Source organism: Dryobates pubescens, chromosome Z (assembly GCF_014839835.1).
Source record: "Dryobates pubescens isolate bDryPub1 chromosome Z, bDryPub1.pri, whole genome shotgun sequence".
Taxonomy (NCBI): domain Eukaryota; kingdom Metazoa; phylum Chordata; class Aves; order Piciformes; family Picidae; genus Dryobates; species Dryobates pubescens.
Genome location: NC_071657.1, coordinates 2,213,846 through 2,228,988, shown reverse-complemented (window position 1 = coordinate 2,228,988; position 15,143 = coordinate 2,213,846). Strand labels below are relative to the sequence as shown.

General features: G+C 46.4%; 1 protein-coding gene across 1 annotated transcript in view; it reads right to left on the bottom strand.

Moving 5' to 3' along the window:
- Positions 1–15,143, bottom strand: part of MCCC2 (methylcrotonyl-CoA carboxylase subunit 2) — a 61,238-nt gene that overhangs the window by 24,776 nt on the left and 21,319 nt on the right. The window contains exon 7 of the mRNA XM_054178771.1: positions 8,146–8,259. Coding sequence (XP_054034746.1) covers positions 8,146–8,259 — 114 coding nt within the window. The remainder of the gene's footprint in view (positions 1–8,145; positions 8,260–15,143) is intronic.

The following is a 15,143-nucleotide window of genomic DNA, read 5'->3' as shown; positions in this document are numbered from 1 at the left end:
TAATTCCACTGGGCCAGTTATCTCACCTTAAAAGACTACTGGTTTGGTCAGGCCTGATTTCCCCATTGTAAATTCATGCTGATTCCTAGTGGTCACCTTTCTAGCATGGTGGTTTTGGAAAGAGGTTCCAGTGCTCCACCAACTGCAGTGCAATAGAGCATTCAAGAAACAGTAGTTTAAGCAGAAGCACCTTTATTAACAGTCATTAAATTCTAGCAGACTGTCAGTCAGGGATGTGGGGATTATCAAAGACATAATTGTTCAAGCTACTTCAGCTAGCAACCATAGAATCATAGAATTGTTTAGGCTGGAGAAGAACTTTAAGATCATCAAGTTCAACCACTAAACCAGCACTGCCAGGTCACCACCAAGCCATGTCCATCAGCACCACATTGACAGAGCTTTTCAGTCTCTCCAGGGATAGGGACTCCACCACTACCCTGGGCAGCCTGATCCAGGCCTTAACAACCCTTTTGGGAAAGAAACTGTCCCTCATGTCCAACCTAAACCTCCCCTGGTACAGCTTGGGGCTGTTTGCACTTGTCCTGTCATGTTATTTGGAAGAAGAGGCCAACTCCCAATTCACTGCAACCTCCTTTTAGGGAGAAGATTCACATAGAGTCAGAAGGTCTTTTCTCCAGGCTAAAAACCCCCAGGTCCCTCAGCTGCTCCTCACCATTCCTGTTCTCCAGACCTTCCCCCAGCTTTGTTTCCCTTCTCTGGACATACTCCAGCACCTCAATGTCTTTCTTGGACTGAGAAGCCCAAAATTCAAGCCAGGAGTTGAGGTGTGGCCTACCAGTACAGGGGCACAATCACTGAGGCAAGCCAGGATCCTGGTGGCCTTCTTGGCCACCTGGTCACACACTGGCTCATCCTCAGCTAACAACCCCAGGTCTCTTTCCACTGGGCAGCTCTCCAGCCACTCTGCCCCAAGCCTGGAGTGTTGCAAAGGGTTGTTGTGACCCAGGTGCAGGACCCAGTACTTGGCCTTGTTGAACCAAGGAGCTGGTTGAATTGTTGGAGAATCCTTGTTGAATGATAAGAAATGCATGCAAACTTCAGATAAAATATGCATTTCCCACAAGAGATCAGGGTGATGTGTAGAATAGTCCCCAGCACAAAAATACACATGTATTTGACAAACCTTTCCCTTTTTTTACCAGACTTTCCTTCACTGCTGAGCACAGAAAATAAGAGTTTCCCTGGGGAAGGAAGAATCAGAAGTTTCTAGAATGGGATGGAGTAGCCTGCAGGTCAACATGGCATCTCGAGTTACCCAAACAGTGTTGCCAAGGGTGAGGATATAGATTCCTCAGTTTGGAGGAGTGCAGAAGTCACAGACAGTCACAGAATGATGGCTGTTGGAAGGGACTTCTAAAGATCACTGTGTCCAACCCCCCCTGCCAAGGCTGGTTCAGCTAGAGCAGGTTGCACAGGATGTCATCCAGGAGGGTTCTGAATGACTTCAAGGATGAAGACTTCACTACCTCTCTGGGCAGCCTGTTCTAGTGCTCCACCACCCTTAAAGAAGTTCCTCCTTATGTTTAGATGGAACTTCTTATGTTCCAGTTTGTGCCCATTATCCCTTGTCCTGCCACTGGGCACCATGGAAAGAAGACTGGCCCCATCCTCTAGAATCATAGACTCAATAAGGCTGGAAAAGACCTCAGAGATCATCAAGTCCAACCTATCACCCAACACCTCATGACTAACTAAACCATGGCTTCAAGTGCTATGTCCAATCCTTTTTTGAACAGCAATCTCATTGGGTAGGACAGCATGAAAAAGGCAGAGTTAGGCACAGAGGAAAGCAAGAGAAGCCACAGCAAGCTGAAAGCTATGTAAGGGAACACCAAATGTAGTCAGGGGGGTTCCAGCAGCAATCATGAGCCAGCTGGGATTGTCACCATGGACATGTCCCCACTGCCACTGACAATGCCCAGGAACATTCAGGAGTCCCTTTCTCCAATCTCCAGCACTTTTTGTTCTGCCTCTGCAGAAGTGACTCTCCCAGAAGGTTCACTCTCAGCATCCTCACTCCACATCCCATGCCACCATGCAGGACACCCTCCAGGCTCTCCAGGGATGTGCCTCCATGATCACTTCCTACCCATAATCCTCAGCTGAAGGTCTGCTGGGCTTTGTTAAGCCCAGCAGAGCCACTGCAAGACAGGCCACTAACAACTCAAAAGGCCACAGCATGAGGAGTAGAGGAAAACAGTAAGAAGTTGCAGAGGCTCCTGCTTCACCCTCAGAGCCCTAGGTATTTATAAGCATTGGTAGGATCCTCCTTCAGCCTTCTCCAGGTTCAAAAGCCCCACAAGTCCCTCAGCCTTTCCTCAAAAGAGAGATGTTCTAGTCCCCTCATCATCTTTGCAGCCTGTTGCTGCACCCTCTCAAGCTCTGACCTTCTGGGCCACAAGAACACATTGCTGGCTCATGGTCATCCTGTGACACTTCTTTTCTTACTACTGACTTCCACCTGTTCACAAAGTCATTACTCCTCACCTTTCTAAAAAGAAGGCCAAGGAAAGTTGCACTTTAAGCTTTGGACTGTACCTGCAATTCACTTTTTTTCCTTTCAGCACACATATCCCAAGACTAATTATAAACACCACCAGGGAATTTCTTCTGCTTCCTTAGGGTGTTCTGTCTGAGGCAGTTGAGCCATAAAAGCCAATCCAATTTCCTTGATATGGGAAAGACATTTTGGGAAGCAGAGCATACACAATAATGGCTACAATATCTGCTACAACATGGAATGGAAGTTTCTAAGGGAGTCTGAAGCAATTTTGCTGCTAAGAGAAAGGCAAGTAAAGTATTTTCTGTGAGAATATGAAAAGCTCCACCAAACAGAAAAGCTGACATCTAAGTGATATTGAAGTTTGATCTACACACACAAAGACAAGGATCATTACACCTGCAGGTTGAGAAAGAACAAATTAAACTGGAGGATAGTTGTGAAATCTTCCTGTGGAAGTGGTAAAGTTCTCACCCTTTCTAACTTCACAATATTCTTGCAGTCTGTGGCTTTGCCTAGCCAAGTCTTCCCTTTGAGACCTAACTCAGGCCACCTTTTTCAGCTGCCTGTCTTGGTAAAAGCCACATCTTGGGGATACACATGTGACCTAAATTCTCTTGCTACCTTAAATGAAGAAGAGGCCTGGTTCCCATTCTGTCACCTTCCTGGGTAGTACTGAGTATAAGCTACCTTGTTCTGTACAACCTACTTAATGATGGAGATGGAAAGAAACTGGCTTTTGAGTATGCTTTCCAGGACACATTACCTAGGGCATCCAAGGCACATCCTAAGGTCTGATGTACCTTTCCAACATAGCTTTAAGGAGAGTCACTCAGGATGCCCAGCACTCTTACCTAGGGAAATGCCATGTCAGAAGAGTGAAGTTTGGTCTGGTCCACTTGCAGCCCAGAAAGCCAATCACATCCTGGGCTGCATCAAGAGAAGCATAGCCAGCAGGGCCAGGGAGGGGATTCTCCCCCTCTACTCTGCTCTGGTGAGATCCCACCTGGAGTACTGCCTCCAGTTCTGGAGCCCCTATTACAAGAGGGGTCTGGAGGTGCTGGAAGGTGTCCAGGGAAGGGTCACAAGGATGAGCAGAGGGCTGGAGCTGCTCTGCTATGAGGACAGGCTGAAAGCGTTGGGGTTGTTCAGCCTGGAGAAGAGAAGGCTCCGAGGAGACCTTATCTGTATCTGAAGGGGGCTACAAGAGAGCTGGGGAGGGACTTTTTAGGATATCAGGGAGTGACAGGACTGGGGGGAATGGGAAAAAATAGCAATGGGTAGATTGAGATTGGATGTTAGGAAGAAGTTCTTCCCCATGAGGGTGGTGAGACACTGGTACAGGTTGCCCAGGGAGGTGGTGGAAGCTTCATCCCTGGGGGTTTTGAAGGCCAGGCTGGAAGTGTGAGCAACCTGCTGTAGTGTGAGGTGTCCCTGCCCAGGACAGGGGGGTTGGAACTGGATGATCCCTGAGGTCCTTTCCAACCCTGACAATTCTATGATTCTATGATCTTTCAGAATTACTAGCTAAACTTCTGTAGAAGCTTACTCTGAAGCTGAGCATTCCCTCAGGGCTGCTGCTGCCACTTGATGTGCCCCTGGCTCTGAAGTAAAGAACTGTGCTGGACCTAGGAAGGGTTTGTACTTGAGACAGCTCAGGTGTTCCTGCAACCAGGGCAGTTGTTTGTCACATAATAGCCAAGCTAATAACAGCCTGATGCAAAAGTTCATTTTTCATCACACCAATTTCCATACCTCAATAAAGAGATGCATGAATCACTCAGATGTTACTCGCACAACTAATATTATTCTCAGCTAATACCTTCATTCATATTTTAAGCCACTTTTCACCCCAAACCTCCTAATACCTAAATTACAGTGATAAATCTATGGAAAATTGCTTAATTTTGAGGGAGGATTTGTCTTTGTTTTCCTATGAACAACAAGCTGAAAGAGACTGAAAGCAAGATAATAAGGAACAGAGACCTGGTTAAGATGTTTGAAACAATTACTGCCAATGGATTTCCAGCAGACAAAGAAATTACAGAATTCTAAACTCTAATGAGCTGTAAATAAATTGGCATTGAATGACAGTGTTGCCATTAATTACTTCATCTGCTTTTGCTGATTGCTTTGTTCTTGTCAACCTGGAAAGCCTTGAGTGAAATAGTAATACACTTCAAGATGAATGTCTTATTTTGTGGTAGACGACAAAGTATCCCTCTATGTCTGTGTGTCCTTGCTCCTTTCCATATGCCAGTTACATTCTGAATTTATTTAAGATGTTCTGGAACAGTAATAATTAGCATTTAGCAGCCATACCAAAAAAAAAAATGTTATTTCTGCAGATTTTTTTTTTTTCTCTCTTTCATTTTATTTTAAGCTGCCCAAAAATTCAGTATCTATCTGCAAACTGAACTTGGGAAGCAAAAGAAACAAAAGGGTACAAAATGCTAAATCCACTTCTAGCATCAAGATGACACAGTGGGGGGGAATAAAACACTCTGAAGTTAAGGGAAAGCATGAGATGCAAAAAAGATGCTGTGGGAATGACAGCAGTGCTTTGAAGTGACACTAAATGACATCATTATAGGTAAGTTCTTTCTGCTCTTAAGGAAATGAACACAAGTATGCCTCAGGTCAATGAAATAATCTTGTCAGTGGTTGTCTTCCCACAGTTATTGCTGTCTACACCTACCTGAAGGGAGGTTGTAGCCAGGTGGGGGCTGGTCTCTTCTCCCAGGCAACCAGCACCAGAACAAGAGGACACAGTCTCAAGCTGCACCAGGGGAGGTTTAGGCTGAATGTTAGGAAGAAATTCTTCATAGAAAGAGAGATTGGCCATTGGAATGTGCTGCCCAGGGAGGTGGTGGAATCACCATCACTGGAGGTGTTTAGGAAGAGACTGGATGGGGTGCTCGGTACCATGGTTGAGTTGATTAGATAGTGTTGGATGATAGGTTGAACTCAATGATCTCAAAGGTCTTTTCTAACCTGGTTAATTCTATTCTATTCTAGTCTAGTCTAGTCTACTCTATTCTACTCTGTTTTATGGGACCTGCTATCTTTTCCCAATATCTTAAGTGGCAAAAGGCTTGCAGCAGACTCCTCCATTACTACAGGGATTGAGTGAAGCAGTATCTTCATTAACAGTACTGTTACAATGTGCTTTCTCCTGGTCAAGTTGGAAGAACTACTGAGTGGCATTTGATTTGCACTTTTCTTTTTCACAGAAACACAAAATGGTTTGGGTTGGAAGTGACCTTAAAGATCATCCAGTTCCAACCCCCTGCCATGGGCAGGGACACCTCCCACCAGACCACGTTGCTCAAGGCTCCCATCCAACCTGCCTTTGAACACTTTCAGTGATGGAGTGTCCACAACTTCTCTGGGCAACCTGTTCAAGTGTCTCACCACCTTCATGGGGAAGAATTTCTTCCTAATACCTAATCCAAATCCAACTTCTTCCATCTTGAAGCCACTACCCCTCATCCTGTCACGGCATGCCTTTGTTAAAGACCTTCCCCAGCTATCCTGTAGCCTCCTTCCAATACTGGAAAGCTGCTATAAGGCCTTCTCAGAACCTTCCCAGGCTGAACAACCCCTGTCACAGGAACAATGCTGAGAAGTTCCTAAAGGACTACAACCATAACACAGCCAAACTGCTGCCTCAGACCAGTTTCAAAAGAGTAAGTTTATCCACTCAAGACTTCATTGAGACTAGAACAGCGGTGCTGGGTGCTGCCCTACCTGCTAGCTCTAGAAATTCCTTTCTTCTCCTAAAGCTTGTGTTAAGCTTTGCTAGCCAAGACTAACTTGTCCTAGTATAAAACTGAGCCTGCACTAGAACATGCACTGCTACACCCACTTCCAAGAAATATAAAACCCCTCTCTCAAGTAATCCCTTCCCTGCTGGAGCCAAGCTCTGGTCATTTTAAAGCTGTTTTATGCTGCAGTATTTTGCACAGTCACAAACTCCACTCTGAGTCTCACGATAAAGCCAGTTCTGGTTCACAGGACTTCTTCAGGACAATTTCCTTATAGACAATTTCCTTTCCAAGAAAGTAAGGAAATGATGAGCAACTCTATCAGAAGTGCATCTCCTTTGTCTGTAAACTGACATAAAATATAGCAGATCAGTCCTCCTTCTGAAGTTCTCTGATCTGCACTCCAAGATACCATAGACATGCTTGTAATTTTTGGTTTAATTTCAAGGCAAACCTGGAGACTATACCATAATTGAACACAGAAAGCATTTTTTGTCATTTAAAATGTGCAGAGTAATCTAGAAGCATTGCCATAAAAAAACACCTTAACAAAGCCTGATTTACATATACAGCTCTAACAGGCAGAAGAGATTAGATTTAGAATATAAACAGAATCATGGAATGGCAGAGGTTGGAAGGGACCCCTGGAGATTGAGTCCAACCCCCCTGCCAAGGCAGGGTCACCTAAAGAAGGACACACAGGAATACATCCAGGTGGGTTTTGAATGTCTCTAGAGATGGAGACTCCACCACCTCTCTGGGCAGCCTGCTACAGGGTTCCTCTCTGGGCAGCCTGCTACAGGGTTCTGCCACTCTTAAATTAAAGAAGTTCCTCCTCATGATTAGATGGAGCTTGCCATGTTAAAGCTTGTGCCTGTCACCCTTTGCCATATCACTGGGCACCACTGAAAACATTCAGATAAACTTGAAAAAAAACGCAAACTAACCTGCAGGGTAACAGGAGTCCAACAGGTTGGCATTCAACAAATCCAAGTTCCAGGTGCTGCACTTTGGCCACAGCAACCCCATGCAGTGCTACAGGCTGGGGTCAGAGTGGCTGGAGAGCTGCCAAACAGAGAGGGACCTGGGGGTGCTGATTGACAGCCGCCTAAACAGGAGCCAGTAGTGTGCCCAGGTGGCCAAGAGGGCCAATGGCATCCTGGTCTGCATCAAGAATAGTGTGGCCAGCAGGAGCAGGGAAGTCATTGTGCCCCTGGACTCAGCACTGGTTAGGCCACACCTTGAGTCCTGTGTCCAGTTCTGGGCCCCTCAATTTAAGAAGGACATTGAGACACTTGAAGGTGTCCAGAGAAGGGCAACAAGGCTGGGGAGAGGCCTTGAGCACAGCCCTGTGAGGAGAGGCTGAGGGAGCTGGGGTTGCTTAGCCTGGAGAAGAGGAGGCACAGGGGAGACCTTCTTGCTGTCTATAACTACCTGAAGGGAGGTTGTAGCCAGGAGGGAGCTGGTCTCTTCTCCCAGGCAACCAGCACCAGAACAAGAGGACACAGTCTCAAGCTGTGCCAGGGGAAGTTTAGGCTGGAGGTGAGGAGAAAGTTCTTCATAGAGAGTCATTTGTCATTGAAATGTGCTGCCCAGGGAGGTGGTGGAGTCCCCATCCCTGGAGGTGCTCAAGAGGGGACTGGATGTGGCACTTGGTGCCATGGTTTAGTCATGAGGTCTGTGGTGACAGGTTGGACTCAATGATCTTTGAGGTCTCTTCCAACCTTGGTGATTCTGTGATTCAGTTCCAGTTCCGTGATGACTGGAAATACCTCACCAAGAAAGGCCTCAAAAGATACACAACTGCAGCGTAAGTTTTAAGGGGGCTGTAGTACCAAACCTTTTTATCCTTACCAGTGGTGGTCCTCCCAAGAATATTGTTCCCTGTTTGCCAACAATAATGCTTTCATCAGCCATTGCAGGCACGTATGCTCCTCCTGCTGTACAGGACCCCATCACTACTGCTATCTGTTGGGAAAACAATAAAACACAGGTGAATGGATTGTCCAGTCCTTACAAACAGCAAATGCACGTGGCACAGTGACCTACTGTAATGATTTTAATGCAGGTTCTGGGACAGCAATGCAGGATTATTTTTGCCTGGCACAGGAAATGTTTTAGCTTCTCACACTGTCACAGAATGTCAGGGGTTGGAAGGGACTTCTAGAAATCACCAAATCCAACCCTGCCACCAAAGCAGGATCACCTAGGGCAGGTCACACAGGAAAGCATTCAGGCAGGTTCTGAAAGCCTCCAGAGAAGGAGACTGCACAACCTCTCTCGGCAGCCTGCTCCAGTGCTCTGTCACTCTCATCACAATGAAGTTTCTCCTCATGCTGAGAAGGAACTGCCTGTGTTCCAGCTTGTACCCACTGTTCCTTGTCCTATCACTGGGCACCACCATGCAGAGCCTAGCACCTTCATCCTGAGAGCCACCCCTCAGATATTGATAGACATTGATCAGATCCCCTCTAGGCTTTCTACTCTCCAGACTAAACAGCCCCAGGTGTCTCTTGAACTACCACCCTCATACCATCCTGCATGAAAATTCCTAAGTGAAGTACCACAGGCTATGCACATGAAACATTTGAAGAGATGCACACTTGCAATTTGTCTTGACCTGATGAATGGTAAATGGTTGAAACCTACAGGTTGCTCCTGCTATTTATGCTTGTTAGACCTTCAGTTGTTGCTTATTGGGATTTCACCAATGTTAACATCCTTTGGAAAAAACTCTTCCCATCTACCAGTATGCTACTTCAGTTCTCCAGTGGATCCACTAATTAACTCTGACCCTTCAAGGCATGTTTCCTGTCACACAATCATTTTGGTTGGAAGAGACTAACTTTAAGACCATCAGGTCCAACCATGAATGCAGCACTGCCAGGTCACCACTAAACCATGTCCCTCAGCACCACAGCTAAGCAGATCTGAAATCCTGCCAGGGATGGGGATTCCACCGCTGCCCTGGCAGCCTGTTCAAGAGCCTGACAACTCTTTTGGGGAAGTTCTTTCTGTCCAGCCTAAACCTCTCCTGGCAGAACTTGAGGCCGTCTCCTCTTGTCCTATCACGTGGGAGAAGTGACCAAACCCCACTCTGCTCCAACCTCCTTTCAGGGAGTTGTAGAGAGCCAGAAGCTCTCTCCTCACCCTCCTTTTCTCCAAGCTGAACAATCCTAGTTCCCACAGCTGCTCCTCATGCAACTTGTGCTCTAGACCCTTCACCACCTTTGTTGCTCTTCTCTGAACACACTCTAGCATCTCAATGTCCAGCATCTCAATGTGAAGGGCAGAAAACTGAACTCAGCATTTGAGATGTTCACCTCACCAGTACTTAGTACAAGGGGGAGAAAAAGAAATTACTGCCTTAGTCCTGCTGGCCACACTATTGCTGATTGAAGCTAGGATGCTGTTTGCCTTCTTGGCCACCTGGTCACACATTGGCTCACCCTCAGCTGGCTGTCAACCAGCTCTTTCTTTGCTGGGCAGCTTTCCAGCTATTCTGCTCCAAGCCTGGGGTTGTTGTGACCCAAGTGCAGGAGCCAGTACTTGGCCTTGTTGAACCTCATCCCACTGCCTGTACAATTTTCTCTGAAGATCCTCTCTACCCTCAAGAAGATCAACACTGACACCCAATCTCGTTGTCTGCAAACCTCCTACCTACCTTGATCCACTCCTCTATACCACTGATAAAGATGTTAAAGAGAACTGGCTCCAGCACTGAGCCCTGGAGAACACCACTGGTGATCAGCTACCCACTGGATTTAACTCTCTTCTCCACCACTTTCTGGGCCTGGTCCTGCAGCCAATTCTTAAACCAGAGAAGAGTCCACCCAACCAAGCCATGACCAGCCAGATTCTCCAGGAAGATTCTATGGGGAACAGTGTCAAAAGCTTTACTAAACTCAAGGCAGACAATAGCCACAGCCTTCCCTTATCCACTAGGTGGGACACCTTATCACAGAAGATGAAGTTATTTAAATAGGACCTGCCTTTCATAAACCCATGCCAAATGGGCTTCATCACCTGATTTTCCTGTACCTGCCTCATGATGGCACCCAGAATGTTAACCTGTTCCACAGCCTTTCCCCACCACCGAGAGCAGGCTGACAGGCCTGTAGGTCCTGATTCCTTCTGGCCTATTTTTATAGTTGGGTTGTCACCATTTGCTAGCTTCCAGTCAGCTGGGACCTCCCCATTTAACCAGCACTGATGGTAAACAATGGACAGTGGCTTGGTGAGCACTTCCAGCAGCTCCCTCAGTATCCTTGGGTGGATGTCACTGACTTGTGTGTGTCTAAGTGGTATAGCAGCTTTCTTCTTGCATTATAGGGGCTTCATTCAGGTTTCTGTCTGCCAGCTCAAGGGTCTGGGCACTCAGAGAACAAGTGGTGTTGCTGCTAAAGAGTGAGGCAAAGAAGGCATTAAGTCCTTCAGCCTTTTCCTCATCCTTGGTCACTATGTTTCCCCTGCATTTAAGAGGATGAAGACTCTTCCTAATCCTCCTTTTGCTGTGAATATACTTGTAGGAAGGTTTTTATTACCTTTTATGGCAGCAAAAAGGCAAGAAAATACCCCATTACTCATCCTAAAGCTTGTTAACTTCTGCTTCATCCTTTTGCCTGATCTTGAGATGAACATCTACCCAATGAAAACTTCCTACTAGTAATATTTTGGTGGCACTTTTCACAGAGCTGACAGGCCCTCAGATGTGATGAATACTGCAGCAGTATAAGACCAGGAAACCGAAGCTTCTCACTTGACTTCTCCTACAGGAGAGCTCCTCCAAAGATCCTTTTAAAACACCTTGCAAAGCAGAAGGAATGGAATATTCACATGGAAAAAGCAGACAGTAAGAAAGCAGTTGTGTAATTTTAACACTGGTTCACAACAACCAGAAAAAGACCAACCCCCACACCAAAACCAAACCCACAACATACACCCAACACAAAGTAATGTTCTTTTGTGCTGACTGACTTTGGAAGTGTTTCTGAAGTACATTTCATCAAGCATTGTTCTGTGCTCGGTGGCACAGGTTAATGCTTGCTCTTAAAAGAGCACATAGAACCTCCAAACTGCACTACCTACACCTAAAGCAGGAGCAGGTGAGCCACATCAAGCTGTCACCAAATCAAACAGCTCCTTCAGCAAATGGGTTGCAGTATCTGACACTATGTTGAGTCACATGATTAATCTGCAGGATTCCTGTTGTGCACTTGATGAAAGGCAAAGGTAACATAAGCCTCCAAAAATAGGAGAAACTTGGGAGAAAAGGTCACTTAATCCCTCCCCCCACCCAGGATTTATGTCTTTTTTTTCCTACTCTCAATTTCAGCATGCTGAAAAAGGGACCTGCCTATAAACTTTTGGGTTTTTCTCAAGACATAAATTGGGGGGGTGGAAAAAACCCCACCAAATCTACCTGTTAAATAGCACAACCTCAACTTTCCAGCTAATGTGCCACTTCCTGACTCTATTCCATGAACTGCTGCATAGGAAATGACTTAAGAGTTCAATCAGCTCTAAGTGCATGTACAGTATTTCATACCCACTGAGCAGCTCCCCGTTGCATCCATGCAGCACAGGAGTGTGAGAAGCAGCTAATGAGAAGCTAATCATAGAGTTCTGATTCACAGCCACACAGACATCAGTGCAATTCAAAGCTGTAGTAGGAGTGTAATAAATTAGTCACTGGTAAAAGTGGAGGGGGAAATTAAAAGCATTAGAGGCAAAAATAAAACAAAAGAGAAACAAGCCCAAGAAATTATATGGAAAAAAACCAACACTGAACAAAAAAAACCAAACCAGCCAAAAAAGCAACCAAAAAATAACCAGCAAAAAACCCCAAGCCAATCAACCAAGAAAATAACACAACACAAAGCACCACCACACACCACCATAAAGCACCTCCACACAGCACCACCACCATGCAGCACCACCAACACCAAACACCACCAAGGAATACCACCATGCAACACCACCACACAACAGCAAACACCACCAAACACCACGCAACACCACCACACACCAACCAACACCACACACCACCAACACCACACACCACCAAACAACACCAATCAACATCAAACACCACCAATCAACACCACCAACACCAAACACCACCAAACACCAATCAACACCAAACACCACCAATCAACACCAACACCAAACACCACGCAACACCAAACACCACCAATCAACACCACCAACACCAAACACCAATCAACACCAAACACCACCAATCAACACCACCAATCAACACCAACACCAAACACCACGCAACACCAAACACCACCAATCAACACCACCAACACCAAACACCACCAAACACCAATCAACACCAAACACCACCAATCAACACCAACACCAAACACCAATCAACACCAAACACCACCAATCAACACCACCAATCAACACCACGCAACACCAAACACCACCAATCAACACCACCAACACCAAACACCAATCAACACCAAACACCACCAATCAACACCACCAACACCAAACACCAATCAACACCAAACACCACCAATCAACACCACCATGCAACACCACCAACACCAAACACCAATCAACACCAAACACCACCAATCAACACCACCAATCAACACCAACACCAAACACCACGCAACACCAAACACCACCAATCAACACCACCAACACCAAACACCAATCAACACCAAACACCACCAATCAACACCACCATGCAACACCACCAACACCAAACACCACCAATCAACACCTAACACCAATCAACACCAACACCAAACACCACCACTCAACACCAAACACCACCACTCAACACCACGCAACACCAAACACACGCAACACCAAACACCACCAATCAACACCACCATGCAACACCAATCAACACCACCACACACCACCAATCAACACCAAACACCACTGCACACCACCACCGCACACCACCAACACCAAATACCACACAACACCACCATGCAACACCACCACCAAACACCACTAATCAACACCACCACACAACACCACCACCACACACCACCAATCAACACCACCACACAACACCACCAAACACCACTAATCAACACCACCACACAACACCACCACACAACACACACCACCACACAACACCACCAAACACCACCAATCAACACCACCACACAACACCACCACCACCACACAACACCAATCAACACCACCACCCAACACCACCACCACCAAACACCACTAATCAACACCACCACCACGCAACACCAAACACCACCAAGCACCACCACCAAACACCACAACAAACCAAAAAAGCAAGCATTTTAAGGGCAAAATTGAGAAGGGCTGTGTGAAACAGACCTTCAGGCAGGCCCAAAGAAAGAACAGCAGGTAGAAAACTAATAGCATCCAGGCATTCATGTCAGAATGGCCATAAAAGGGAACATGATTTCCTGACACCACTCCCCAGTGAAAGGTTGTCTCTGTCAGGGAAGATGATCCCAGCTACCACAGCCTGTTAGCACAAAATCAAACATCAGGTTTATAAATGTTAGGAGTGAAATGAAAGCTGGAAGTGCCACCCAAACAAAATACAGCCTTCCTTCAAATGAAGGAAGTGTTTCAGTCTTCCACAAGATAAACTGTCATCAGTGTCACAACAAGAGAATTAAACTTCCAGTGTCACACCAAACAGGAATGTGTTTTAATCAAAGTGCACTCAGTTTTTATTGTATAGGAGCACAGCACAGCCAACACTGCCAAACAGAGAGGGACCTGGGGGTGATGATTGACACCCACCTAAACATGAGCCAGCAGTGTGCCCAGGTGGCCAAGAGGGTCAATGGCATCCTGGCCTGTATTAGGAATAGTGTGGCCAGCAGGAGCAGGGAGGTCATTCTGCCCCTGTACTCTGCATTGGTTAGGCCACACCTTGAGTCCTGAGTCCAGTTCTGGGCCCCTCAGTTTAAGAAGGACATCGAGACACTTGAAGGTGTCCAGAGAAGGGCAACAAGGCTGGGGAGAGGCCTTGAGCACAGCCCTGTGAGGAGAGGCTGAGGGAGCTGGGGTTGTTTAGCCTGAAGAAGAGAAGAATCAGGGTTGACCTCATTGCCCTCTACAACTACCTGAAAGGTGGTTGTAGACAGGAGGGGGTTGGTCTCTTCTCCCAGGCAACCAGCACCAGAACAAGAGGACACAGTCTCAAGCTGTGCCAGGGGAGGTTTAGACTCGAGGTGAGGAAAAAGTTCTTCACTGAGCGAGTCGTTCATCATTGGGATGTGCTGCCCAGGGAGGTGGTGGAGTCACCATCCCTAGAGGTGTTCAAGGGGAGACTGGATGTGGCACTTGGTGCCATGGTCTAGTTGTGAGGTCTGTTGGGACAGGTTGGACTTGATGATCCTTGGGGTCTCTTCCAACCTTGGTTATACTGTGAGACTGTGATACTAAATACAACCAAAACCCCATCACCTAATACAACAAATTTAGCTAGATACAGAACTTTAAAAACCACCTCAAAGTTGTTCAAACGTATTGAGGAAAACACTGTGGGAGTTTTGGGCTATGCCTTCAAAAATTTTAGCCACAGATCCTGAGCAGAAAAGTAGCAAAATGTAAACAGCTTTCATGTGCTTCCAACTGAGCTGGTCTGACAGAGTTAATGTTGGGTGGGTGGGGACATTTCAAGCCACCACAAACACCAGCGTGATTTTAGGCCTGGGCATTTCTAGAAAGCTCCTGCCTAACACCAGTTCATTTCAGCTTTGCAAACTGGGTCTAGGTAGTCTTTTGACACAGCACCTAAAAAATCACTGCTTTCAGGCCAGATGGTTGGATTTTCTAGCAACAATAAGGTTGACTCAAAACCTGTCTTAAAAAGATAATCCAGC